At 41.9% G+C, this 25,172-nt stretch overlaps 10 protein-coding genes and 1 non-coding gene across 11 annotated transcripts; 7 read left to right on the top strand and 4 right to left on the bottom strand.

Annotated features, from left to right (window-relative positions):
• The first annotated feature begins 447 nt into the window (after positions 1-447).
• K450DRAFT_t74 lies at positions 448-518 on the top strand. Its single transcript has one exon. It is a non-coding gene; the product is annotated as a tRNA-Gly (tRNA).
• Positions 519-1,008: 490 nt separating this feature from the next.
• K450DRAFT_177027 (uncharacterized protein) lies at positions 1,009-2,147 on the bottom strand (the record flags this gene model as incomplete). Its single annotated transcript, XM_051584255.1, has 3 exons — positions 1,009-1,424; positions 1,514-1,725; positions 1,786-2,147. 3 exons carry the CDS (start codon positions 2,145-2,147, stop codon positions 1,009-1,011), a joined length of 990 nt encoding a protein of 329 aa, XP_051442980.1.
• Positions 2,148-2,749: 602 nt separating this feature from the next.
• On the top strand, positions 2,750-5,294 carry K450DRAFT_249315 (uncharacterized protein). Its single transcript, XM_051590381.1, has 4 exons — positions 2,750-3,130; positions 3,194-4,160; positions 4,225-4,426; positions 4,487-5,294. The coding sequence occupies exons 1-4, from the start codon at positions 2,901-2,903 to the stop codon at positions 5,179-5,181; spliced, it is 2,094 nt and encodes a 697-aa protein (XP_051442979.1). The 5' UTR covers positions 2,750-2,900; the 3' UTR covers positions 5,182-5,294.
• Positions 5,295-5,318: 24 nt separating this feature from the next.
• K450DRAFT_249300 (uncharacterized protein) lies at positions 5,319-7,717 on the bottom strand. The gene is made up of 9 exons (XM_051590380.1): positions 7,627-7,717; positions 7,212-7,501; positions 7,018-7,142; positions 6,725-6,949; positions 6,551-6,666; positions 6,416-6,482; positions 6,190-6,348; positions 6,036-6,128; positions 5,319-5,970 (listed from the first exon to the last, which is right to left on the bottom strand). Exons 2-9 carry the CDS (start codon positions 7,468-7,470, stop codon positions 5,509-5,511), a joined length of 1,506 nt encoding a protein of 501 aa, XP_051442978.1. The 5' UTR covers positions 7,471-7,501; positions 7,627-7,717; the 3' UTR covers positions 5,319-5,508.
• Positions 7,718-9,588: 1,871 nt separating this feature from the next.
• K450DRAFT_177084 (uncharacterized protein) lies at positions 9,589-10,607 on the top strand (the record flags this gene model as incomplete). Its single annotated transcript, XM_051584256.1, has 5 exons — positions 9,589-9,765; positions 9,841-10,030; positions 10,103-10,170; positions 10,233-10,451; positions 10,512-10,607. The coding sequence occupies 5 exons, from the start codon at positions 9,589-9,591 to the stop codon at positions 10,605-10,607; spliced, it is 750 nt and encodes a 249-aa protein (XP_051442977.1).
• A 182-nt stretch (positions 10,608-10,789) lies between these two features.
• K450DRAFT_249280 (uncharacterized protein) lies at positions 10,790-13,737 on the top strand. Its single transcript, XM_051590379.1, has 10 exons — positions 10,790-11,219; positions 11,286-11,653; positions 11,721-11,877; positions 11,949-12,124; positions 12,193-12,337; positions 12,656-12,683; positions 12,758-12,866; positions 12,928-13,033; positions 13,102-13,349; positions 13,413-13,737. The coding sequence occupies exons 1-10, from the start codon at positions 10,971-10,973 to the stop codon at positions 13,600-13,602; spliced, it is 1,776 nt and encodes a 591-aa protein (XP_051442976.1). The 5' UTR covers positions 10,790-10,970; the 3' UTR covers positions 13,603-13,737.
• Positions 13,738-14,675: 938 nt separating this feature from the next.
• K450DRAFT_249276 (uncharacterized protein) lies at positions 14,676-15,754 on the top strand. The gene has a single exon (XM_051590378.1). The coding sequence runs from the start codon at positions 14,781-14,783 to the stop codon at positions 15,621-15,623; it is 843 nt and encodes a 280-aa protein (XP_051442975.1). The 5' UTR covers positions 14,676-14,780; the 3' UTR covers positions 15,624-15,754.
• Positions 15,755-15,978: 224 nt separating this feature from the next.
• Positions 15,979-19,813, top strand: K450DRAFT_249273 (uncharacterized protein). Its single transcript, XM_051590377.1, has 19 exons — positions 15,979-16,026; positions 16,117-16,253; positions 16,423-16,560; positions 16,632-16,763; positions 16,824-16,918; positions 16,981-17,071; positions 17,143-17,204; positions 17,268-17,382; positions 17,447-17,616; positions 17,682-17,789; positions 17,855-18,078; positions 18,152-18,374; positions 18,435-18,484; positions 18,552-18,571; positions 18,635-18,696; positions 18,767-18,956; positions 19,031-19,138; positions 19,213-19,382; positions 19,446-19,813. The coding sequence occupies exons 2-19, from the start codon at positions 16,157-16,159 to the stop codon at positions 19,728-19,730; spliced, it is 2,340 nt and encodes a 779-aa protein (XP_051442974.1). The 5' UTR covers positions 15,979-16,026; positions 16,117-16,156; the 3' UTR covers positions 19,731-19,813.
• A 1-nt stretch (position 19,814) lies between these two features.
• Positions 19,815-21,057, top strand: K450DRAFT_249265 (uncharacterized protein). The gene is made up of 8 exons (XM_051590376.1): positions 19,815-19,896; positions 19,958-20,040; positions 20,180-20,279; positions 20,346-20,398; positions 20,466-20,513; positions 20,594-20,736; positions 20,805-20,849; positions 20,916-21,057. Exons 1-8 carry the CDS (start codon positions 19,889-19,891, stop codon positions 20,961-20,963), a joined length of 528 nt encoding a protein of 175 aa, XP_051442973.1. The 5' UTR covers positions 19,815-19,888; the 3' UTR covers positions 20,964-21,057.
• Positions 21,000-22,346, bottom strand: K450DRAFT_301481 (uncharacterized protein). Its single transcript, XM_051593748.1, has 3 exons — positions 21,702-22,346; positions 21,544-21,633; positions 21,000-21,466 (listed from the first exon to the last, which is right to left on the bottom strand). The coding sequence occupies exons 1-3, from the start codon at positions 22,318-22,320 to the stop codon at positions 21,165-21,167; spliced, it is 1,011 nt and encodes a 336-aa protein (XP_051442972.1). The 5' UTR covers positions 22,321-22,346; the 3' UTR covers positions 21,000-21,164.
• A 42-nt stretch (positions 22,347-22,388) lies between these two features.
• On the bottom strand, positions 22,389-25,135 carry K450DRAFT_249256 (uncharacterized protein). Its single transcript, XM_051590375.1, has 3 exons — positions 24,353-25,135; positions 23,243-23,992; positions 22,389-23,173 (listed from the first exon to the last, which is right to left on the bottom strand). Exons 1-3 carry the CDS (start codon positions 25,092-25,094, stop codon positions 22,449-22,451), a joined length of 2,217 nt encoding a protein of 738 aa, XP_051442971.1. The 5' UTR covers positions 25,095-25,135; the 3' UTR covers positions 22,389-22,448.
• Between the last annotated feature and the right edge of the window lie 37 nt (positions 25,136-25,172).

The raw sequence follows: 25,172 nt of genomic DNA, 5'->3' as shown, positions 1-25,172 counted from the left end.
TTTTTCAATTGAATATTATGTGTGGTAAATGTACTTTATATTTAATAAATATGATCGCCAAAATAGCTATAGCGTCTTCTTGTTGGTCTACATGGCTGTATTCTCTTCATTCTGCTTTATAAGTGAGTTTAAGGAGATGAGTCGCATTATGTAAGAAAGTGGGTCATTGATATTTAGTTTGAAAGACGGCGAACATTGTACAAGTATCAGAAGAAGATTCTCCAAAAGAGAAAAGTCAAGTAAGGAACTGGCATACATTGCCCAATTTGAGCCAAAATTTAGACTCAATCATTTTTGAAAACTTTCTTTAGCCAAAATTTACTATATTTTAGCTCATACCAACGGCTATAACGGTACAGCAATTGCTAACATAGTATCTACGATATTATCCAACGGTATTTTACATTTTTAGAATATAAATTCTATACTATGGAAAATTTCATCGAAGCGCAGTTGGTTTAGTGGTATAATTACCGCCTGCCACGCGGTAGACCTGGGTTCGATTCCCGGACTGCGCAATTCTTTTTTCTTTTGGGAAGAACGCAATTTTTTCAAACTTTGACGAAGAGCCTTTTTTTCCAGATATCTCTTTGTTATTGTCGTCGTCTAAAATACAAAATGACAGGTTCAACCGAACGCCGGTTCAAGGGGACTTCTTTACCAGCGAAGTCACATTGAATATCCTCTTAAAATTAGATTTCTTTTACATTTTTATATAATAAGTCACGAATCAACAAGTATAAATAGAGCAGTTGATTAATAGAATAAAAAGCAGTTTTTAACCTCACGAGAAGTTCAGTCGTCTGCAGGATAATACAATAAGTCATACAGTAATCTAAACGACATTATTTTATGAGCGGAATCAATGCCTGACTTGTCGCATTTATGATTCTCTCTTACTATGAAATGAAGAAATGTTTTTATTGTAATTGTAAAAGTGGTCAGTGCAAGCCTTGAATTACAATCAGCGAATATACAAATTTTGTAACAGTGACGAAAATCTAAATGCTAGCAATAGGGTTTGGACAAGACCTTAACTTTCCGCAAGGCACCTGCCAATGTAAGCCCGACTGTACAAAGAGTTGCAGCTGATACTATCCCAAAGGCGAAAGGATCGTTCTCCATATAATTTCTAAGATTCATACCGAACATGCTTGCTATCAAAGCTCCAGTACCAACACTCATCGTGGCTACAGTGAGTTTGAGTTCAAATAATAGCAATGAATTGCGGTTGGTATCTAACATGATCTGAACGATTTCTTCGGTTGATTTCATATGAGAAATAAGTGTTGCCGCCTTGTTCTCTACTTCTTCTGTTTGCTTCAAGTACGCCTCTAGAAGCAATTCTATTTCTTCATGATCCGATGGGTCTCTAGGTGACCCCGCTTTCTTAGCCGTTAGGTACATCGCCGCTAAATCTTCATCTATGGTGACATCCAAAATATGAGTATTCTGTATCAACATATCGCAAGTTAAAGCTCTGTCAAGAGCGATATAGAGCCGAAGTACAAACCTTGATCTAAGACTTCGTTAATAGCATCCCGTGTAGAGACAACACCTTGGTAGAACTCCGATAATTTTTTGGTATACTGCAACATATCTTTCAGCTTTTCTTGCTGAATAGAATCCTCCAAGTCGGATAGTAGTTTGGTAACCATGTTTTCTAGCACATTGACTTCAGATTGTAGGGATGATACTACGGAGATGAAAATGGCCTCAAGTGCTCTAACGAACGGATTAGGCCCACGTGTACTACACAAGAAAAGAATGCAATTGAAGTTTTACCTAAACTCGTAAGGGAGGCTGTCACGATTACCAGACCGTAGACGCTCTTGAAGGTCATATATGAAAATACTCTGGTTGTAGCTGTTCGTGCTTCCAAAAGTGTCGAATATAACCACGAGGTCGCTCTTGATTAAAGCTCGAATGTGAGCCAGATTGACAAGTATTGCCTCTGATCGGACTAGAATTGCTGATTTCGGGTTTACATGATGGGTATCTATTGTACGTAAGTCTCTAGGAAGAATTCCATGTTGGATGCAAAGTTCACTTTTCAGAAATTCTCCGGCAGTGGTTTTTACGTTGCCTTTGTCGTCGAATTCCGTACCTATGTCATCGAGAGGGACACAATTAATTTTGTTTACCATGTCTAATAGCTTGTTGTTTACTAACATCTCATTCTAAGCTCTGTTTTGCTACTTCTTCCCGGTATCTCTCGAGGCAAGGTGAGAAATGTCGACGTTTTATCTTGAGTTGAGTATGCTTGCTTATAGAGCTTCGTGGTAGACGCCGGGTAAGGCGATCTTGACGAAGCTAGTGATCCATAATGAGAGCGACAAAAAAAAGTGGGACTGAGGCGACGAAATGGGCGACTGTACAATCTCAAGCAAGTAATTGGTGACTGCATGCTTTGAAATGTGACATGTAATGACTGAATTGCAGTGGAAAGTTAGCAGTAGAAAATTACCGCACACCAAATTTTGGGTCATAGCCAGTCAAAGCACGGGACAACACCTTTTTATTAGATTACGATAACTCTGGCCCATATTCGGCTTCATACAATAAAAAGATGCATTATGTTACAATTGATATGCAAGGAGATGTCATTGGCAGAAGATATATGTTATTTGACGTTATTTTTGATTAGGAAGACCCGTATGCTCTGTATCGTGAAGAGCCACACTGTTTCACTCTCCGAAAAACCTGACAAGCGTGCTTGCATACCGTGAACTTTCGCGTACGTCTTCCATTTGACTGATTCTACACGCAATACTTAGCCATTTGGCGTGACTATCTTCATAATTCACCTCATTACATATAGTAACGTTATCGGTTTGGCTCATACTCCTCCTACACCTCATATTTTACCGTCAAAAATAACACCACTTTGATTCGTGCCAATGTCGAATAACATATATTCTGCCGTCTACTCAGGCGTTCCAGTATACGAAATGATGTGCCGAGGAATTGCAGTTATGCGTCGAAGAGCCGATTCATATATGAATGCAACTCAAATTCTCAAAGTGGCTGGAATTGACAAAGGCAAACGTACCAAAATCTTGGAGCGAGAAGTACTCATTGGCGAGCATGAAAAAGTCCAAGGTGGCTACGGAAAATATCAGGGTACATGGTAGGTACTTATGGCGATTACAGTGCAAACAAAAAGACATTGTATTTACATCGTTATAATTAGGATACCGTTCGATAAAAGCAGAGAGCTAGCAGAACGATACTCCGTCGCGGGATTCTTGGCTCCCATGTTTGATTTTGATGGTCAACAGAACGGTGAGGGAAGCAGTGAAGTTGTCCTTACAAAGGAACAGCATGCAGCTGTAGAGCGAAAGAAAGTATTGCAATCTTCACCTCTTGCGTCAACCTCCGCGGATGCTCCGGCACGATCGCCATCAGCAAGGTTACAGTCAAAGGAAACCCCTTCTGCAACGACGAAATCGCCTTTGGAGCCAAAAAAGACAAAAAGAACTGCTCCAGCAATCACGCAAGTGACCATTCAAAGAGGACAGGCTGCCGATCCGCAAGACACATCTGGAGAGAGACACAGAAGTGCTTTGATGGCAATATTTTTGAATGACGATCCAAATCACATCCCAGAACTATTGAAATCACAAGAAATACCCCAAGATTTCAATACTGAGCTAGTCATAGATGACCAAGGTCATACCGCTTTGCATTGGGCTGCAGCATTGGCTCGGGAACAAGTTGTAGAGCTACTACTGAAGCGTGGCGCCCATGTTTTACGTACGAATTATGCTGGAGAGACCGCCTTGATGCGAGCTTGCATGGTGGTCAATAATTATGAACAAAAAACATTCCAACACTTGTTGAGCTCACTAGAGAGATCCCTTCTGGTTGCTGATAATAACGATAGGACATTTCTACACCATATTGCCTTAACAAGTGCCATCGAAGGGCGAGAGGAGGCGGCTTCGTACTACTTACACTGCACTGTCAAGTTGCTTAGTGAGCGTAAAAACATGCAAGGCTTGTTAGACTTACAAGACATCAACGGTAACACAGCACTTAACATTGCCGCAAGAGGTGGTAGCCAAAGATTGGTCGAACAATTAATGGAAGCAGGAGCGAGTACTCAACTGACAAATCATCTTGGTATCAAGCCTGAGGACTATGATGAAGAAGATATAGTAAGTAATATCGACATCACAGTTTGCAGCACACCATTTTATTCATATAATATCGACAATTTAGGAATCTGAGAGAGAAGCCGAACTGCATAATTTCAATAGACCCTCTTATGATTCAGGACCACACACGCCAACAAGAGTGTCTTCACCATATAATCTTAACTCCGTAGGACGTCTAAAGACGCCGGACATCATGCGTGAACCTTCGTTAGAGAACTTGCGTTCGCCACTTGTACCAAGTAAGCGCGGAAGAGAAATTGTCTCTGGTAAGTCACCAAACTTCCTGCTGATGCTACATTCATGCACGCTGATAATCCTGTTTACAGCTGTTCAAAAAATTGTCGATGAACTGGATTCGGAATTTTCTGAAGAATTGGAGGCAAAGCAGCACGAAATTAACCAAATTCAGCAGTCGCTGGAGAGCACAGCAACGGAGCTGAAAGAAAGTCGGGCTCGGTTGCAGCAATACAAACTGGAGAGACAAAGGTTAGCGGAAGCTCAAAGAGCCCTGACCAATCTGACAGAGGCCGTGGATGCTGAGAAAGAAAGCACGGGCCTGCAGAATATATCAGAGTTGAAGGATGAGGACATCGACCAAGAACTTGATGTCATAGCGCATACACCATCCTTTGATCCAAGTAAACCAGAGAGCGCAGAAGCAATGAATGGCAAAGCCGACAGCAAAGATTTGGAGCTTTCGATCCGAAAACTACGTGCAAGAATCACTATATATCAAAAGAATGAGAACGACCTTGTCGCTGAATTGGAAGAGCTACAAAAGCAGAGTGGAGACAAGGAGAGCCAATGTAAAAAACTGATAGCCGCCTGTTGTGGAGTGCCTATCGAGAAGGTGGATAGTCTACTCCATCCTTTAATCCAGGCTATTGAAAGTGATCCTCCGGACCTTGATCTTTCTCGCGTCGCTGGCTTTATGGCAAAAATTCAAAACCATGATGACAAAGGTGATCTTGTGCTCAAAGGCTCTCAAAGTGCTGATAATATGAACGAAGATAGCGACTGATGGTTCATATGTGAGAATACAGCACCTGTATTTCATCGATGTATATAATATTTTACCGGAATAAATGCTTGAACCCCTTTGCTGCTGAACGGCAGTTGATTTTTTCAAATTCAGGATGGATCAGATTACTAACATGGTTACAACTGACAACATCATTGTGTAAATCAAACAAAACTTTTTATTGATAAGGAGGAAGAGCCAGCTAGATGCTGATTTTTCATGCAGTGGTAAAGCGGTTCCAGCCAATGCGAATGTTCGGCATCTACCGTAAAACATTGTTATCGTCGCCACAAATTGGCTTGTTGAAGGTTCAAGAAAAGAGCGAGTTTATTTCTTTTCTGCCTTACTCCATTGAAAGTCTTCGGCAGCTATATCGGCAATCATTTCAGCAATAGCCAACGATGCTGTACATGCAGGCGAAGGAGCATTGCGAACATTAAGAGTTGTTCCGCCTAAGACTTTGCGCTCCATAATATAGTCACTGGCCGCAATACCACCTTCTCGGAAAACTTGCGACATGACACCCGTAAAGCTTGGTTCTACCATATCTATGGTCAGGTCGGGTGCATATCTTTGAGCAGCTCTAAGGAAAGCTCGCTTGTTCAAGTCCTTGTAAAGTTCACCGAATGACAGCGAAATGTTCTTGAGCGCAAACGCCCAAAAATCAGGATTCGTGAACGATTGTATCACATCCTTTGCTTTAAAGTCCCAGAACTTGTAGCCTTCTCTGGCAAATGTAAAGCAAGCACCGGGTCCGATAATTAATGCATGGCCACGCCTAGTGTTAACCTTTAAGACAAGTCAGCAATACGGAAGTTGAATAACAAGGGTAAACAAATCTGAGAATTACGTACTGTTGGTGTGATGTGTACACCGACTGGAATACCACCACCACTGGGGACGGGATATATGTTCATCCGCACCATCGTTCGGTATTCGGGTTTTAGCTAGTGGGGCGAATTTAATGGGCTGATTTTATGACATGATATGAACCAGCTGCGCATGTACCTGATAGTATGTTCCGCGAAACGTCACTACTTGATCCTTCTTGGCGTTTCCTCCCGTCAAACCTGCAAGTCGGTCGGCGTAAAACCCGCCACATGTTATAACATTGCCGGCGTGAACTTGCAAGGTAGGTCCGTTCTGGGAAGGTTCAATTCCCGTGATCTAGTATATAGCCTTGTTAAATCTGAATTCATTTGTACATGCAAAGGCTCAAAAATATCAAATATACCTCCACAGAGCCATCTGCCAACTTTTTAAAGTTTGTGGCTTCGAAGGCAAGCTTGATATCAGCCCGACTAAATTTTTCAAACGAATGAGATTCAAGTTTGATTGATATTTCTTGTAATTTTCCTTGTCAACTCACCCGGAATCTAGTATCTGACTCGCTAGCGCGTCTGAGACTAAGCTATAGTCGACGATACCTGTGTTAGGAGAGTACAGTGCAGAGTATGCTTTAATGTTAGGTTCCATATCGGATACCTAACATGAAATGTTCAGTTGATAGCAATCGTAGGATGTCAATGTAGGTATCACTAACCTGTTTTGCGTCAAAAATTTCAAGTCCTTTGACCCCATTTGCATTTCCTTGCTTATACAGTTTTTCGACTTGCTTATGCTCTTCTGCTGAGGTTGCAACAATCATCTTTCCACATCGTTGCGCAGGAAGCTTGTTTTCTTCACAAAATTTGTACATAAGCTCGCTTCCTCTTACGCAAGTGTGGGCCATTGTCGATCCTGGTTCGTAGTACATTCCAGCGTGGATCTGTCGAAAGTGTTGTTCGCATTAGAGGATTGAAACGTTATGCACTTATCATATTGCGCATTTACCACTCCTGAATTATGCCCAGTTTGGTGTGGAGCAACCTCACGTTCTTTTTCTAACACAGCTACCGTCATCTTGGGATATCTATTGAGTAGTTCCCGAGCTGTTGCAAGGCCAACAATTCCGCCCCCAACTAGTTGTTATAACAATGTGTTAGAATCCATCGCTTAAGATAGGCTATACTTGTAGATATGCTATTTACCAATTACGACATCAAAGCGGTCGTGCTCGGCAGTATTTAGCAGAGGCTTTACTCTAAACCTTTCCTCTCTCATTCGACCTTTTAATTTGGCCAAACCTTCGCTTGGCTCATTTACGCTCTCTCCGGGAAGATGGTCCCATAAATGGAGATACGAAGTAGAAGAAGCAGAAAATGGACGAACATGCCGAGCCGAGAGAGTTACGATACTGGCACGTAAAGGTGCGCGAAGCATAGCTCTCGAAGATAGGGCGGACTGCATAATAATCGAAGAAGAAAAATAGAAAGATATACTGCTTTTTTGAATTAAGATATAAATATGTAGGTATGTCGTCACTTCGTCTCAAATAATATGGAAAAAAATGCCAGTCGCAGCATTTCTCGGAACGTAAACATCGACTGTAGGAAAAGCACTCACCTTAAAGCAAATTAGGTTCTGATTTCGCCGAGCTATAATTCACAATCGACAAGTGCTTAAAAGTTCTCTACTGTAATATCTACTGTAATTTCTCTACTTAGTAACATTTTATGGCACGGCTAACAGTGGAAACTCTGGCACTATTTGTCAATGTTTAATATTTGCTACCATTCAACATTCTACTGCCATCTCCTCAATAGTCATAATCCATAGTCATACGTTAACATTTATGATAGGCGGCAGAAAGCGTGATGGCGAGTCGAAGAAGTTCATTGGCTTTTTGTTTAAGCTTTGTTCATGGTTTCCAGTAGAGATCTAGCATAGCTGAAGAAACGATGCTATACAAGTCTTAGATGAAGCTAGTAAAGATGAGTTGTGAACTAATCAAAATTAAGCGATATAAGACGATCTGATCAGACGGCACTGTCAATTACATGCCAATAGGCTTCCGCACGTGTTTATAGTGTCCACGTTGTTCCACTCTCTTTTCATTTTATGGGTGCAATACTTGTATGTCAGGCAGCAGTAGGAAGTAGTGCCTTTAGTCGTAGAGGCTGTTGTAGGAGCTTCTAGCTATAATACTTTCTATAATACTTTATTTTCACGATTGAATCACTACCACAATAGCCAATCATCTTCTGGATAAAGATTCAATCTGCACAAAATCGGAAATCCCGCTGTCCCCGAGATGCCATCAATCAAAGTCACACATCAAAATTTATGTGAAGGTCGCCCCTGGTTATACACCTTCATTGCCAACACCTACTCATGAAATTTGGAAAATATCTGGAGGAGCGTAAAGCACAGCTTCCAAAGGAGCATGCCGATCACTGTATTGACTATGTTGCGTTGAAACTACTTCTTAAGGAGGAAGTCTACCCAAATTCTATCAAGCTCGAACCTACTTCCCAAACGTGGTCATCGCCGACTGAAGGAATCAGCTTTTCTGAACTGGTGTCAGAAAGACTCCGTAAACTTCAAACTTGCGAGGCTACCTTTGTTGACCAGTTGGATGTGCAAGTCGAAAAGTGCTCCACCTATTTCGAAACAGAATCAGCGAAACTCATGGAGATCCACGAAAGCTTGCAGACCCACTCCGACGCTGAAGTCACTGCACAACTATATCAGAATGTTTTGGCTCTGGAGAAGTTTGTATTTCTTAACTACACCGGTATTGTCAAGATCTTGAAGAAGAATGATCGTCATTCTGGTCTTTCTATCTCCGAGCCATACCTTCATAGAGTTGGATGCTTGCCACTCGTCCGCGCAGAAAAGTTATCAGCGTTAAAACAATCTCTTATGTACGAATTGAGCCAGCAGCATTTGGAGCCTCTTGATAATACGCCTGTTCCTTCGCCAGTAATGATGCGAAGCAGAAGTTCTAACACCAAAAGTGCCACAGCCTTACCCTCGTCGCCTTTGCAACCAAATCAAAGAGTACTAGTCTCATTATCCGGGCCTCATGGTACCGATATTATCGGTGCTGTTCTTGATAGCGTCTCAAAGCACAATTGTGTCGTGGAGGATTTGATGTTTTCTCGTTTGTATCACAACGTCACATTCGGTGTATTGATTACTTTGACATCGGATAATGTCAGCATTTTCCGAGATCTCGCAGATCAAGCTCGTAAATGGGACGCAGCCCTCACATTTGACGTCCCAGACACACAAGCAACTGAGCCTGCCATCAAACATAAGGACCAAGACAAGAAGAGTGATGGCCGAAAAGACGTCTTTTTACCACCATCATTGGAGCAAGCACCATATTCCGGTCGTATCAAGTATGCTGCTACTGTGCTGAATCAGAAGGGGTTGACATCTGAATTCTTGTTTAAATGGACGCAACTTCTGTTGGAGAACAAGATTTCTGTTGAGAAGATGAGGCGATTGAATGTCGGTGATGGCAAGGTCCAATGCGCTGATTATCAGCTCAGTGTACCTGAAGGATTGTCGATCGAAAAAATGAAAAAGCAACTGATTGATTTGTCGAGAAGCTTTGGCACTGATGTTGCTCTACAAACTGATAATGTTTTCCGCAAAAACAAGAGATTGGTTGTTTTCGATATGGATTCCACTCTCATTCAACAGGAGGTCATTGACGAGATTGCAAGACATGCTGGTGTTATGGATAAAGTATCTGTGAGTATTTTAACATTTATTTCCGTCCCTATCTTGCCTTCAGCTCTATATTAATAACATGGAACAATACCACAGGCTATCACAGAAGCTGCCATGAATGGAGAAATCGATTTCAAGGAGTCGCTTCGTCGACGTGTTGCACTTTTGCAAGGCACAAATGTGGATGTTCTTCGTACGGTCCGTGATAGTTTGACATTCACTGAAGGCGCAAGATTCCTGTGCCGTGCACTTAAAAGACTTGGTTTCAAGCTCGCAGTTATCAGCGGTAAGCGTTTACTATTATAGTGACCATTGAGCGACGCTGAATTCTCATTGTATACTTGCTTTTCATCAAAAGGCGGGTTTATACCCCTGGCAAATTATGTAAAGGCTGAATTAGGTCTCGACTATGCTTTCGCTAACCAGGTATGTTTGTATGAAAACATATGATGTGTATATAATTTTGTAACTAATGGGAGAACAACTAGTTGAAGGTATCGTCAGATGGCTTGTTCCTTACAGGAGAAACCGTTGGCCCCATCGTAGATGGACTTAGAAAGGCTGAACTTCTGGAAGTTATTGCCCAAGCTGAGGGTGTCACTCTTGACCAGGTTATTGCAGTTGGAGATGGAGCGAACGATCTTTGGATGCTTGGAAAAGCTGGACTTGGTATTGCTTTCAATGCCAAACCTCGTGTTCAGGAACAGGTAATTTAATCAGTACATGAAACTCTTTTATTGATATCAAACTGACATTTAGATACATAGGCACAAACAAGAATCAACCAGAAGAGTTTGAGATATGTCCTTTCACTCCTTGGATACTCGGACGAGGATATGCAACAGTTGCACGACCACTATTAAAATTGACCAATTTTCATTTTTTGCCATAGACATTTCACTTTTTTTTTTTGTAATCCGCAAAAAAACGCAATATACACAATTTTATTTTTTACTTTAATCGCGCTTCAAGCGACTCTTCACGTTACTCACACGTAGATCCCAAGGCAATTCCCATTTGGCCGTCGTAATCTCGTCAAGCGCTTGCTCCGCTCCTTCTGCTTTTCAAAAACTACCTGCCCTGCGAACTGCGGCCACTCCTTCAACTGCAATCCACATGCTTAACTGCATTACACGATTTCAATAGTTTATACCCAGTGGAAATTGCACTGCCTATACTTTTCCCTACATACATACCATTTTTTCTAAGGATCGCGTTATTTAACGATGCTATCGCGTATACTTCAAAGCATTAATACCAATGTACGCGAACTTAGAGGCAGACAACAATCTCCACTTAGTCCAATATCAGCAAAAGCGGTGAGTGCTGACGAGAAGGACCACGATCCAGGCGTTCCACTTGTTCAAGAATCAAAAAGCACAGAAATCTTGGCGGTGGCAGGGGATAATAAGTCGCGCCAATTGCTATTCTGTGGAGGAGATTTACCGGTGCCTGCTAAGCAACGTGCTGTCACGGTAAGCTCTCACATGGTGTACTCGGGAGATAAAGCAATGCTGTAGGTTGTACTAAATACACAGCAGACATATTGTGAAAAGGGTGCGGTTCATCTGGAGAAAACTGTGGAATTATGCCTCAAAGCTAATTCTCTGAATGATCCTTTAACGAGATCATCAAGCAAGCTGTCCAGAACGGTGCATTTAGCAAAACACAAATCAACGGTTCTCCATGTTGGAGTGCGACAGATTGACCGTAAACGAAAATTGAGTAATCAGCCTGCACTGGATACTCGGAAAAAGCATCGGAAAGACATTGAAACGCAAGTGACAGACAATATTATCAGCATTGGAAATGGAAATACCAAAAGCAGGCAGTCTCGAAGAAGATGGTGCCGTCGCTGTGGTACTATTGAAACTTGTCGATGGCGAACATCGCCAGCCGGATCTCAAACGTAGGAGACATTACGATATGGAAGGGTGTGCTATATAAATTTAACAATCCGGTATCTGATAATATAGGGCTTGCAATGCATGCTATCTGATGGTCAAAGGAAAGAGTTTACCTGATACAGAGTTTGAGAACTTTCTTATATACCCTTTGGAAACTTTGAAAATTAGTGTCCAGTCTGGAGAACATATCAAAAAATCTCAAAAAGCCAACATGCAAAATACTAAGGTGAGCGGTCATTGGTGTTCTTCGGTCGCCACCACAAAGAGATGGACTCTGAACGATTTTCTATGTGTAAGCAGTTGTATGCCAAGAATGCAAACAAGACGTCATCCGCGAGTTTGTATGAAAAAACTGCAGTGATTAACAACAACAAGAAACTCACTGTAGAAGCGACAGCTATGCAATGTGCTAATATACAGTGTCGTACCAAGATCACACTGGTATGGCGAAGAGGTCCTGATGGAGTTAAATGGTATGAGTACAGGTGCAGGAAGCCAGGCTACACAATTGAATGATGCTTATTCTTTATCAAATTCCTAGCTTATGTAACAGATGTGGCCTTCGGTGGGCGAACGACAGATTACCAAAAGATCAGATTGTGCCTGTTAATTTTATTCCAGATAAAACCTGTGCTCATCTAAGCCTGAAAGAGCTTAGTGTTTCATCACTCTCTCAGGCCGAAAGAGCGAGTTCCCAAACACAAAGGAAAAGCAAGTTATCTTATAGCACAGTTGTTTTGGAAAACGAACAACAAGGCGCTAGCGATCGAAAGAAGTTTTTGGACGCAGGCATATACTCCAATGAACACGAAGCTCAGTCTCATGGGAGAACCTCAAAAGCTGCAAATAGCACTAGAGATTTTGCCTTCAAGCTTCCAGAATATTACGGCGAACGTTTACTGGCAAAGGAAGTTGAATTTCGCCTCAGTTACGATATTATGGAGGCTTTCCGAAGCCAGAAGATCGGAAAAGAAGCCGAAGAATGCAAACAAAAGAGTCTCAAGCCAAATCCTTACGTTAAGATTCGGTCCAGTAAGTTATGCTTTTTTAGTGCGTCTATGCACTTCGCCGATCTGCGTCTCATATTTCCTTCACTGCCTTTCTAGACATTTTTGTTGAGCGAAAACATACCAGACACAACCGGAAAAGCCCTGTGTGTCAATGTACAATACCAGTGGATGGATCTCTTGGATGCAGTGAAGACTGTCTCAACAGGTAACAACAAGCATAATGGGAATGCTATTATTATACCTTGACTGAAATACTCTCTTTATAGAATGATGTTTTATGAATGCGACGTACAGACGTGCCCGTGTGGTAAACTATGCTCTAATCAACGCTTCCAGCATAAAGAGGAGGTCAATGACCTAAACGTGTTCTGGGTAAGATCATTCACGAAACAGAGGTACAAAACATATATGACGCAGAAAGATTAATTGCTTGTGTGCAGACAAATAGACGTGGCTGGGGGCTCCAAACTCTGACTGACATAAAAGTTGGCCAGCTGATTGCCGAATATCGTGGTGAAATAATATCGCAAAAGCTATGCGAGGAGCGACTACGTACGGTATACAAGGACACAAACAATTTTTATTTTCTGGACTACCAAAATGGCGAAGTTATCGATGCTGCTGCTAAAGGTTCGGATGCACGATTTGTGAATCACAGCTGCGACCCAAATTGCCATATAGAAAAATGGTAAGAACTACCGTTTGACTGAAAGACCTAACGAAACAACGTATTGATTCTATCACTGATCAGGGCGATTGGAGGGGAAGTGTGTGTTGGAATATTTGCTTCTCAAGACATTTCAGCAGGCTCAGAACTATTTTATGATTACAATTACACTCTAATTGGTAGTGGCGTAAGCCAAAAATGTCGATGTGAATCCACCAAGTGCCGAGGCTATATGGGCAGGAAAGCTAGCGTGAGAGAGCATTCTTCCAAATGATATGACGAATCATGCAGACTATGCAAAAAGAAATTTCTAAATTAATCTTCTGCACAAGACAATGTTTGACGTGATCATCAGAGCTCCTTATAATCACCACGGAACTTAGAGGCGTTCCTGACATTCCAACATAGTTTGTTATGAACAGCAAACTAGGCCCATTGTCCCATAAGCTGCTTATCCATCATTTCCATGAACCTGCATGTATGTTTTGTTATCCTGTGATTTTACCACTGTTGATAGGTCAAAAAATTTCCACTTGTCTATCTTCAGTTTCTTTTTCTTACTGTGTTATGTACAGCTTGTATTAATAAGAGTAAAAACGGTGTGGTATACTGAGGAGGCTTTATGAGCACTTGCAATGACCGAAACATAATCATTGAAAAACAATGATATAGTGTATAACCCTATCATTTCTTCTGAAGTTCAGATAGTGTGGCCATTTTCCGACCAGGTCTGACCCAGGCGAAAACACCTAGTTACCGAGAATTTTCAATGTCGGGCTGCCAAAAAGTATTTATAAAGCTATCTGCTTGATGGTACAAGGTTAAATACGTTGACTGGCATGAGTGGAAATAAGAAAGATAAATAAAAAATTTGCCTAGAAGCTCAAATTAATGTATGCTGTGCTTCAGCTACCAAGCAAGAGCGAGCTTGTTGTAAAGGCTTCATCAAAAACCACAGTGCGGAGAGCGTGACAATGACCATATCACGTGATAGAAGTAATGAACGAGTTCTTTTTTTTCTCAAAATTCTATTGTTGTGTGATCTGGAAATCCTGGATAGCTATGCTCTTCATATTCTTGTATTCAAAAAGGCGTTTAGCTTTTACCTCTTCACCTTTCTTTCATGTTACTTGAAAGTCTTGCGGTGTTACTGGCAGCTTTATGTGCTTCAGCTCAAACTCTGGAAAGTTCGCTTGCACTGGTAAACTGTACATGGCCATGCCAGAATAGCAAAGAAGTCTGTATTATCAGCCTGGATAGCGTCAGATGCCAGTCATCACAGCCAAATGAGTATGTACAATTGTGCAATAGAAAATGGTCCAGTTTTAAACACCTGAGGTTCACCAATACTAATTTATAACTTTTTTCCCAATTTTTTTCCTTCATATAATCTTGCAACACTCAACTGGACGTTCCACCCACAAAATTTTCTGCCTCCGAAAAAGATGGGTAATGACGGTCCTTAACCACTCTCCGACCTATTCAGGGAAACCAAAGCAACTTTCAGAAAGCTGTCAACATGCCCCCTTACCAGATGTAAAGCCTTACGATGGAATTTCCGCAATCAACAACATCACGTCTTCAATAATACAGTGGCCACCTAATGAGGATACATATCATCCATTGGATCAATATTTAGGAAATTGTATATCCAAAGGGTACTGCTCGCCATTCGATAATCTTTGTCATCCTAAGCTAGAGGATGGACACCCCTGCAACTCCACTAATCAATGCTTGGAGAGCCAATGTGTTGATGGGTACTGTAATGCTGGCCCAAAACTTTGGTCCTCAACTGAAGTAGCTCAACAGTCATCTAATGGCTTTAATGCAATCCATCTCGTAGCAGGAGTCGTTGGAATTACTGCACTCATCATTATCGCTGCGATATCGTTCTTAGTTTTCAGAAAAAGGAGGCGTACTGAGCAACTAAAGAAGGAATCTACCTTGCCAACCACAGCACCATACCCATCCTCACCTGGTACAGGTCTAGGGACTTTCTACAATAATCCAAGGCCCATATCTTTTGCGACATTTGCCAACGACTTCAATCAGCCGACGTCTGATTCAGCGCTGCAAAGTGAGAGCTCAAGGGACTGTCCTAGTGTGCACACGCGGCTAGCAAACAATGATTCTTCAGGTACTGCTGCCGTTTCACCGGCTATGCAGCAACTTCAACTCCAGTTAATGTTACAGCAAGAACTCCGCAGCCAGGAAATGCAGGAAGTTCAACCACCCGTAGCGTCAAGGCAAGAAAATCGGTTAAAGGAGCGTCCACCGCCACCGTACCAACCATAGTTATTGTTTGCATTCACTCAATCACATTGTAAATACACTCTCATTAAAAAAAAAAAATAGCGCTTCTGATCTTGTTAACTTGATCAGCTGAATTAAAATACAAGTTGCTGTCAGAGCTGATGAAAAGTTCAAGTAAATTGTACGAAATAAACCATCAGTAGTGCAAATCTTGTTCATTACATGAATGTTAGATCAGTGGATATTATAGCATTAAAATGACCAAAATACAAGCTTTGATGTGTTATTCATGCACGCGATGTCAACAACCATTACAAGCTGACAAATATGTTCCCGAGCACATTGTTCCTACCTTGTGTCATTACACGACAGGAGACAATTGTCTTCACAACGTCTACCTATTTCTACAATAGGTTTTATCAAACGTCACTTGTACACCATTTTTGTAAAGATCAACGTGCTCACGGGCCCCCACACTGCAAACAATTGAAGAATCCGATTTTTGAATTAGCGCTAACGTTTTTCCTATTGGTAGTTTGGCTTGCTACATCGTGCAGTTCACACCACATCTTAAGATGTCAAGGCATGGGCATACACGATCAGCGTCCTCTCAAATAATAGATGAAGATCTGCAGAAAGCCATCCAACGCTATGAAGATTTTACCACCACAGGCAAGTTTTCACACCATTTTCATCAAGGAGTTTCCGAGCTTGGCTCAATCCTCCAAGTTCCCTAATGGGTACAGGACCAGTTCGACCTATTGCGCCATCGGCATCCAAGCGTAGAAACAGAAAAGAGATGAAGTAATATTAACGAGATGAAATTGCATACTTTACACAGATTGGGTAAAGGATGCAGTCCATGAGCGTCAGCGAAAATCGGCATTGCAATCTATGAACAAAAACTCTGATTCTTGGCGTTCGTGGTGGGCTTTGACCTTCGAATCAGCGCAAACCTGGATTGTTATATCGCTAGTTGGTAAGTTGACTACAATATGTAACTTGATTCACTATGATAGGACTAATCGATCGGTTTCAAACCTTTCTCAGGAGCAACCATTGGCCTTAACTCGGCGCTCATTGCCATTATCACTGATTGGCTTTCAGACATAAAGATGGGATATTGTTCAACAGGATGGTGGCTCAATCAAAAGTTTTGTTGTTGGGGAATCGAAGAACACGGTAAATACCTTGTTGATGCCATGGTAGTGTAATTAACTGGGACTAAATTTATGTTTCAAGATGGTACATGTGAATATTGGACAAACTGGAGCGAGCCTCTTGCATTAGGGAGAGACGTTTTTGTCGTTAAATGGATATTCTATATAGCTTGGGCGGTAAGTTATGCAGAAAAACTCTTTGTTCTGCGAATATGAGTGTTAACTTTGGATTATGCTAGACATGCTTTGCCGGAACGTGCGCCTTCTTGGTTAAACACTTTGCCCCTTATGCAGCCGGTTCTGGTATTTCAGAGATAAAGTGTATTCTTGGTAATTGGAGCGTTCATAGTATCGACGATGTCACTACGCGCCTGCTTATTCATATCATTTCGTTTGCACAGCTGGCTTCACAATGAAAGGATTTTTAGGCGGGTGGACACTTTTGATGAAAAGTGTTGGTCTGGTAAGTCGTTTATTAGATCTTCGCTGCTGGTTTGGACGAAGAAATTGAACCACCTTCTTTCAGGCGCTGGCGGTAGCATCCAACCTCAGCATTGGAAAGGAAGGTCCATCCGTTCATATGGCATGCTGCGTTGGCCATGTAGTATCGAGATTATTTGCAAATTACCGTCAGAACAAAGGTATTGAGAATGCTTGTCTGATTATCTGGTGGATTCACAATGAAGCTAAAAAAAATACGTTTAGCGAAAATGAGGGAAATATTATCCGCATCCAGTGCAGCAGGTGTTGCGGTCGCCTTCGGCTCACCTATTGGTGGTGTTCTTTTCTCACTTGAAGAGATGAGTGCAAACTTCCCAAACAAGACGATGTTACGCAGCTTCTTTTGTGCATTGATTGCAACAATGGTGCTGCAAGTAAGTAACAGGATAATGCGGAAGTAGATGGAATGAACAGTTGTTTGCTAATCAAATTTCTTCAGGCAATGAACCCTTTCCGAACAGGAAAGCTTGTTATGTTCCAAGTCACTTACGATCGGGACTGGCATTTCTTCGAATACGTTTTTACCGTCATCATCGGTATTTTTGGAGTGAGTGAAACTGCGTGTGAAAGCGTGACATATCACAGTTAATTAATTTAACTTATGTTCTGTAGGGATTATATGGCGCTTTTGTCATAAAGTTTAATATGAAAGTGGTTGAATATCGCAAAAAATATCTCAAAGACTACGCAATCGCTGAAGCGGCGGTTTTGGCTCTAGTTACAGCCATCATCGCCTACCCCAATGTTTTCCTTAGGATTGACATGACAGAAATCATGGGTATTCTTTTCAGAGAATGTGAAGGACCGGAAGGAGAGGATTATTATGGACTTTGTCAGTGAGTATATCGTCAGTTTATGTGTCGTATTGTTAAGGTGAGTAATCTATATTAATATTATCTAACCTTGCAGACAAAGTGAAGTTGGTCGTATGATTACTCTCCTGCTATTTGCCACTATACTGAGAACAGTAGGGACTATATTCAGTTATGGATGCAAAGTTCCATGCGGTATTTTTGTGCCCTCTATGGCTATCGGAGCTACTTTCGGTCGAATGCTTGGGTTGATTGCAAAAAGCTGGCAGTCCGCATATCCAGATTTCTTTCTTTTTGCATCATGTCAGCCAGATGTTCCGGTAGGCATGGCACATATACTTTTCGGCTTGTTTGCACAAACTAATACTTTAAACTTGCAGTGTATTACTCCCGGAACTTATGCATTTCTAGGTGCAGCAGCTGCATTGTGGTGAGTTTTCTGCATAGTGCCTACATTAAATTGTTTCTATGGTGTATTAATTCTGTTACATTGCTAGTGGTGTCATGAGAATTACAGGTATAAGCATAACACAAACACTAAGGATATAGGAAAATCACTTATTTACTTACTCATATCCAGTGTCCGTTGTGGTCATCATGTTCGAACTGACTGGACGTGTCACATATATTCTGCCATCCATGGTACGATATTTTCATTATGTGTATACTGCTATGTTAATGACATGACTGGTTAATTTCAATTCGAAAACAGATTACACTGATTGTTACAAAAGCAACTGCCGACTGGTTTGGTAAAGGCGGCATTGCCGACCGCTACATACAGGTTAATGGGTACCCGTTCTTGGATAAGGAGGAGCATTCGTTTGGCGTGCCGGTTTCTCACGTCATGCGACGAGACCCAGTTGTTATGACAGCGAGTGGTATGAAGCTGCATGAAATTGGTAAGATTACGCAAGCTCTATGCCCTACAATGCTATCGAATGACATCAAGTCTGACACCTCGTTGTTCGCGCAGAAACTATTTTCCACGATACTCAGTTCAAAGGCTTCCCTGTCGTGCAGGACAAAACATCAATGACTTTAGTTGGTTATATTGGCAGATCAGAAATGCTTTACTTAATTGGTATGGATGAAAGTCAAAGTAAGACTATTGTGTCACGATCTGTTTTCTTAACATATGCACGATTCCTTTTGTAGAAAAAGCAAAACGAATTAACAGAGCTCATAGCGACACAAAGTGCGATTTCCGACCTGTCGATGACGATAATGGTGTGGAGGTCATTGCGTCCTACTCTGAGGAAACACAAGATTTTGACGAGCCCAACAGTGAAACAGAGGTCATCAACTTCGGTCCCTATGTGGATCAGGTACGTACTGTTGTAGATGTCCTCGCGAAAATTAATAACCTATGCTGATGGATTCGTTCATAGACCCCCATAACCGTTCGCCCACAGTTCTATCTTGAGACTGTCATGGATTTATTCAAGAAAATTGGCCCTAGGATAATATTGATTGAAAACCTTGGCAAAGTCGTAGGACTGATCACTGTCAAGGATGTCCTCAGATATATCGCGCAAATTGAAAGGCGAGATCAGAAATCTGACCAAGGCTCGTGGAATTCCTGGCTGGAACAGCGGAATTGGCACCTGTCAAGTTACACGCGCGTATTCAGTAGAGATAGCGAGGAGAACCACGAACTTCAGCAACAAACATAATTGTATTTTATAACAAAACATTATAATAACAGAGCTATGGTCACAGAGCCATGATAAAACAATTTCTCCCAGAATTTAAGTGAAATTCGTCTCCGCAACACCACCCAGTCACTCATATCAATACCAAAGGTGATCATTTACCTTTTAACTTTTCAAACATGTCGAGGTAAAACGGCATCTCGTTATAATATCTTCCACGGCGATGTGCTCAACATGAATACTTTTAGTCGCACCAAGATCAAAGCTGGACCTAAAACTGTCGTCTGTCAAGAAGCAGATTTACGTGGCGAGATTACTATAGGTAACGGTCGCTCATACCTCAGTAAATCTATTGTGTTGAATGTTGCTGGGAGAAACTAAGTGATATATCTCGTTTTTAACAGGCGCAGGTACGAACTGAAAATAAGCCGAAGAACGCTCGATCATAGATATATAACTGTTTGTGTCAGGAACGGTCCTTCATCCTCGCTGCCGTGTTGTGGCAGAAGCAGGTCCAATTGTATTCGGAGCAAACAATATTATAGAGGAAAATGCAGTCATATTTAACAAGTCAGTCATCTTTTGTGTGGCATGTAGCTATTGACGCTTTTTTTTTTGATTAACTGGTTGTTACAGGAACACCGCCCCATTGGTCATCGGTGACGACAACGTCTTCGAAGTCGGATGCTGTGAGTGTTTAGCGCGACACTGACGGGTTTGTAAGCGTAAGAGGCAGTGATACTGATAAACTTATAGATGTCGAAGGTCTTGGGATTGGAAATCGAAATGTTATCGAAGCGAGAGGTGCGTATCGATTCGAGATGTGCGTTCAATGCCAGTCGTATTTGATCTAATAGCTCGTTTGACACAATGTGTTTCTATAGGCCGCCTTATAGGTACGACGACGGTTGGAAATAATTGCGTGATTGGCTCAGCGTGCACAACAGATTTGCACGAGAAGATGGAAGACAATACAGTCATATATGGTTCAGATTGCAGTCGACGAACGCAGGAAGAGAGGAATGCAGTATGTATTATGAATGTAAAGGTTTTTGGGTTGAATTCCAGAGCACTTAACGCTGACTTTATTTCTAGGCTCAAGCAAGTCTACATTTGCGTCATTTAGAATACCTGAGAGAGGTAAGAGTTAGTCTGATCTCATACAGTTCAATTAACACCTCCTTTTAATCCTACTTTTTTTCAAAGATGCTACCCAAGTATAACCATTTAAAACAACTCCCAACTGACGTTTGATGCCATTCAAGACAATTATACCCTTGCTCTACTCCAATATCAAACTGCTAGATTTAAAAAACACGACTCCTGATAATAATCTATTTCTTCTTTGAATGAACAATAAAATCCGGAAGCAATGTACTTTTTGGTGCGATTATAATCGACCCATCATGAATAAACTACTATGTTACAATTGCGATGTATGAATGCCATTTTGCGTTATTTTCCTCCGAACACCTTGCCAAGGACATTCTTCATCTTGGGCTGAACGTTGGCGAGAGTGTCAGTTTTTCGTTCTGCTGTCAAATCAGCTTCTCGGCGTACAATGCTTCGTTGATCAAAGTTTCTTTGGAACTTTGATGGCGATTCTGATTGGCTATCGACCGCTTTGCGCTTTTTGTTTTCCTCCATCTTGTTGATCATCTTTGACTTCTCAACGTTGCTGATGAAAGTCTTATTTTCCCTCGTGGCCTGTGCAATTTCTGCACTTAGTCTTTGCTGACGAGCCTTCGATTCATAAGCTAAAAAGGCCAGAATTTTTACGTTACTATCATTTCCGGTTCCAAAACATTCATATTGTGCAGAATGCTGCTCTTACCCATTTGTTCCGTTAGATGGTGCCACTTGAATTTTGGGAGATATTTGATGTTCCAAAGATCATAGTAGTAATAGCTCTTTTTCTTGCCGCCTTAAGAAAAAAAAAAAAGATGATTAGTTTCATAACCGGATATTGATTTGATGCACGGCTGTACTCACCAATTTGTTGGGTATTGAGCATGGCGGCAACAGCCTTCGCCTTCTTTTTGTCTTTAAATTCAACCCATCCTTCCGTAAAATTCTGTTTGTTATTTTTGGCATACTTCTTTCTTCGTGCTGTGATCTTTGCATCTTCTGGTGCCAGATAGACTCGGCCGATTTCTGCATAACGGCTGAGCAATTGCTTGATTTTGACTGGCTTCATAAAAGGTGGTATTCTGGCCAAATAAACGACACCGGTCTTGTTGATATCCTTTTGAAACTTTTCGAGCTCTTCTGGGGTCAATGGTTTGACCTTCTTTTTACCAGATTTCTTTGGTGGTTCTGGTGACTGGTCGAAAGAAGCAAATCGTTCATCCTTTTCTTCTTCGCTATCAGCTTCAGAGTCTTCATTGGCCCCTCCCAGTTCTTCCTGGTCGGAATCACCACTCTCAGCGGTGACATTGCCGTCTTCGTCGCCGTCTTCGACTTCGGATTCGACCTCGGATTCATCGTCAGAGCCTGCTCTGTTTATTTTGCTTCTTGAGAATCCTTTTCCTTGTTCTTCTATCTCTTCACTATCATACTCTGATTCCTCGTCTTTCTCGATTCCGAACAAGTCCTCTTTCGTTGCAGACATTTTAAAGCTTTTTAGGCAGTTCGACAGCTGCTTCACAAAGAAAAAATCCCAAAAATTGTAAAAGGTAAAGCAGTCATCAATCACGTGGTTATCAAGACACAAATTGATCGCTGCGTCTTTCTTTTCATTTATTTTTGTTGGCTCTGCTGCTGTAATATTTGCAGCCTTGCCAGTATTTCACCAACATTGGTAGTGGTAGGTGCGGCTTGCGATGAAGCTGCTACTGGTTTCGTTGCAGGGGATGATTTATCTAGATATTCAGGGTAGTATTGGTTGTTATTGTGTTGCCATGAACGACTGTCGTTGGGGGCATTGTCATTTTCGGTTGCTGGTTTCGCTGTTGTGTACGCCATCTGATGATTTGACGGTTGGCTGTATGCATTATATCCTGCTGCAGTCTGTGGGTTATAATTCATTTGTGAATAGTCAGGATCGTATTGCTGAGCTACCATTGGTGGCTGCGGTGCTGTGTTGGTATTGGTCGCACCGTTGTTGACAAGGCTTGTCAACAGCTGTAACGCTGCATTATTAACACCAGGATTCGCTGCAACAGTGGGTTGTGCAACATTTTGCATCATACCAAGAAGTGCTGCTACTGTGTTGTAATCAACCGCAGGGGCAACCGGCGGCTGGGTCGTTGCCGGCACTTGAGGTTGTGGTGCGGCATACCCGTACTGATATGGCTGTTGCACATTTGGTGAGACTGGTTGAACAACAGGTGCAGGTGCTTGAGGGGGCGTTGCTTGCGAATAGGACTGTGTAAGCATCATTGAATTTGATGGTGATGACCTAGGATTGTTAGTGGCTCTAGTAACCACAGAAACTGCATCATCCACTGATATACCCGCGTACTCTAAAACATTATTCGCATTAGTCAAGACTGAGCGTATAGCTTGCATATTCAATAAATAACGAAACGTACCATCGAAATGAACATTCGAATCATTTGTGGTACCTGATCTTCTAAACACTTGCATATATAGCTTTCCCTGTGCCTCATCATTCCTATCCACCATTATGACCGCAGTAACACCTTCAATGACAAAGTGCTGCATCAAGGTTTTCTTATCAACATCATTGTGATGTAGATACGTAGTATGAAGCTGTAGTCGACTAGCTCTGAAGCGCCCTTCAATATACGTGATAAAAGAATCTGGAACCTTATCCCACACGATTAGCTCCACCACAGGCACTGCCTGCCCATATCGCCGTTGAGGTGGCCAAAAGCTTGCCTTAGGTCCTCTAGGCACAGATCCATTCTGTCTGTATGGTGTTGGTTGAGATGATGGAGGTGCCGCTGGTCGTCGATTTGCTTCTGGTGCGCCGTGTTGATTTCGATGATTACCTAACTGTCTTTGTTGATCGAAGCCATCATGTGGACGATTTCTATACGGCGGATCATCTCTGTAGTTGTTGTTGTTGTTGTTGTTACGATTGTTGTTACCTTGGCCCCGAGTATTATGGACGTTGGGTTGTCGGTGGTTCCATTCACCTTTATGCGGTCCAGGTTTATCGGAATGCGCGTAAGTGCCCTGACCAGGAGGTCGATTGTTTTGTGAGTATGCTTTTCCAGGAGGATTTGCTTTTCGATTATCGGTCCGTCGATTACGTTGATTGTTAAAAGATTCCGGTGCTTCGTATCGATGGTTGTGAGGTCGCTTATGAGAAAGTTCTAGGACTAAATTTGATATTTCAAGATCAGGATCGGCAGGAAAGAAAGGATGAAAAGACGAATATGCAAGCAGATCATAAATTAGAACATGATGAGACAATGACTTGATGAGCGATCGATTGCCATTCATGGCATCGGTAGTGTGTAAGCTCGGTTGAGGGAGGGTTTCGAATTTCAAGTATGTTACATGTAAAGCGATCAACACATCAACCCGTACCGTTGATTCACCACCTAACCGATCTCAGGTCCCACATATGTCAATTGCAAACATCGAGACGTATTGCAAGCTCCATGACTAATGGTACTGGTACCGCCAACACTAACCCACACCAAACAAGATACTAATATTAGTTGACTTACCAAGTTCTACAGATTTGAAAGGCTTTCCATTCTCATTCTCTACAGCCGCTCGACAAGCATTGATGGTTTCAAATTGAACGAATGGATTGCCGGATTTAAGGACAACTTCAGCGATTTTCCCATACTTGCTAAAGTGGTTAGCAATATCATTGTAGGCTGCGGTAGGAGGTAAATTTTTGATATACATGCGAGCATCATCAGGATATTTGTCTAGGGTAGTCTTTGACACAGGATGAGTGTGCGACAAATGATTATTCTGATTCACAGTCTTGTTACGGCTGCTTTCGCTTCGTTCGTCAGAGGGGATTGCGGACGAGTTCTTGGCTCGAGGTGAAGACTTTTTCATTCCAAGAAGCTTTTGGGACGCAATATAAGCATCATACGGATCACTTAGACCAGTAGAACCCAGTAGCTGTTGTTGAAATGGCTGGTATTGTGGTTTTGGCGCAGGCGTTTTCCTACTTGGTTGCTGCTGCTTCGCCTTGGCAGCATCTGAAGCACTACCGACCGCCATTCGCTTTGAATCAGGCTGTTCTGTCACAGATTTACGTTCCTCATCCTCCTCACGTTGCCTTTTAATACCAGCGTCACCTTGCTTTACTTTCGAAGGATCATTTGCAAGTGGAGCTGATGAATCAACAGGTAGATTTTTGGTAGGCTCTGAGTTAGATGCATCGCCATCAGAAGTAGCAGTATTATCAAACAAAGCAGACAAAAAGTCGTTTACGACAGACGAAGACATTTCGACTGCCAGAAAGATAAAATGGCCAAAATGCAATTGGGAGAACAGCAAGTATTGTGCCGTAGCAAGATTTAATAA

Source organism: Umbelopsis ramanniana (genome assembly GCF_025399195.1).
Source record: "Umbelopsis ramanniana AG unplaced genomic scaffold K450scaffold_43, whole genome shotgun sequence".
Taxonomy (NCBI): domain Eukaryota; kingdom Fungi; phylum Mucoromycota; class Umbelopsidomycetes; order Umbelopsidales; family Umbelopsidaceae; genus Umbelopsis; species Umbelopsis ramanniana.
Note: the sequence above shows the minus strand (reverse complement) of the source record. Positions and strands in the feature narration are given on the sequence as shown.

Excerpts from the sequence above, each read along its gene's own strand:
- K450DRAFT_249315 (XM_051590381.1), top strand. The coding sequence starts at position 2,901 with ATGTCGAATAACATATATTCTGCCGTCTACTCAGGCGTTCCAGTATAC. Across the intron at positions 3,131-3,193 it reads GGAAAATATCAGGGTACATG|GATACCGTTCGATAAAAGCA; the intron begins GTAGGTACTTAT and ends CGTTATAATTAG. Across the intron at positions 4,161-4,224 it reads ACTATGATGAAGAAGATATA|GAATCTGAGAGAGAAGCCGA; the intron begins GTAAGTAATATC and ends TCGACAATTTAG.
- K450DRAFT_249300 (XM_051590380.1), bottom strand. The coding sequence starts at position 7,470 with ATGCAGTCCGCCCTATCTTCGAGAGCTATGCTTCGCGCACCTTTACGT. Across the intron at positions 6,349-6,415 it reads TGGCAGATGGCTCTGTGGAG|ATCACGGGAATTGAACCTTC; the intron begins GTATATTTGATA and ends GCTATATACTAG. Across the intron at positions 6,129-6,189 it reads TTCGCGGAACATACTATCAG|CTAAAACCCGAATACCGAAC; the intron begins GTACATGCGCAG and ends TCGCCCCACTAG.
- K450DRAFT_249280 (XM_051590379.1), top strand. The coding sequence starts at position 10,971 with ATGCTATCGCGTATACTTCAAAGCATTAATACCAATGTACGCGAACTT. Across the intron at positions 11,654-11,720 it reads TCGCCAGCCGGATCTCAAAC|GGCTTGCAATGCATGCTATC; the intron begins GTAGGAGACATT and ends CTGATAATATAG. Across the intron at positions 11,878-11,948 it reads CCAACATGCAAAATACTAAG|CAGTTGTATGCCAAGAATGC; the intron begins GTGAGCGGTCAT and ends TCTATGTGTAAG.
- K450DRAFT_249276 (XM_051590378.1), top strand. The coding sequence starts at position 14,781 with ATGACGGTCCTTAACCACTCTCCGACCTATTCAGGGAAACCAAAGCAA.
- K450DRAFT_249273 (XM_051590377.1), top strand. The coding sequence starts at position 16,157 with ATGTCAAGGCATGGGCATACACGATCAGCGTCCTCTCAAATAATAGAT. Across the intron at positions 17,205-17,267 it reads TGATGAAAAGTGTTGGTCTG|GCGCTGGCGGTAGCATCCAA; the intron begins GTAAGTCGTTTA and ends ACCTTCTTTCAG. Across the intron at positions 17,790-17,854 it reads TCATCATCGGTATTTTTGGA|GGATTATATGGCGCTTTTGT; the intron begins GTGAGTGAAACT and ends TATGTTCTGTAG.
- K450DRAFT_249265 (XM_051590376.1), top strand. Across the intron at positions 20,514-20,593 it reads AAATGTTATCGAAGCGAGAG|GCCGCCTTATAGGTACGACG; the intron begins GTGCGTATCGAT and ends GTGTTTCTATAG. Across the intron at positions 20,737-20,804 it reads CGCAGGAAGAGAGGAATGCA|GCTCAAGCAAGTCTACATTT; the intron begins GTATGTATTATG and ends CTTTATTTCTAG.
- K450DRAFT_301481 (XM_051593748.1), bottom strand. The coding sequence starts at position 22,320 with ATGTCTGCAACGAAAGAGGACTTGTTCGGAATCGAGAAAGACGAGGAA. Across the intron at positions 21,634-21,701 it reads GCTCAATACCCAACAAATTG|GCGGCAAGAAAAAGAGCTAT; the intron begins GTGAGTACAGCC and ends TTTTTTCTTAAG. Across the intron at positions 21,467-21,543 it reads CCATCTAACGGAACAAATGG|CTTATGAATCGAAGGCTCGT; the intron begins GTAAGAGCAGCA and ends TGGCCTTTTTAG.
- K450DRAFT_249256 (XM_051590375.1), bottom strand. The coding sequence starts at position 25,094 with ATGTCTTCGTCTGTCGTAAACGACTTTTTGTCTGCTTTGTTTGATAAT. Across the intron at positions 23,993-24,352 it reads TTTCAAATCTGTAGAACTTG|AACTTTCTCATAAGCGACCT; the intron begins GTAAGTCAACTA and ends ATTTAGTCCTAG. Across the intron at positions 23,174-23,242 it reads TTCGAATGTTCATTTCGATG|AGTACGCGGGTATATCAGTG; the intron begins GTACGTTTCGTT and ends ATAATGTTTTAG.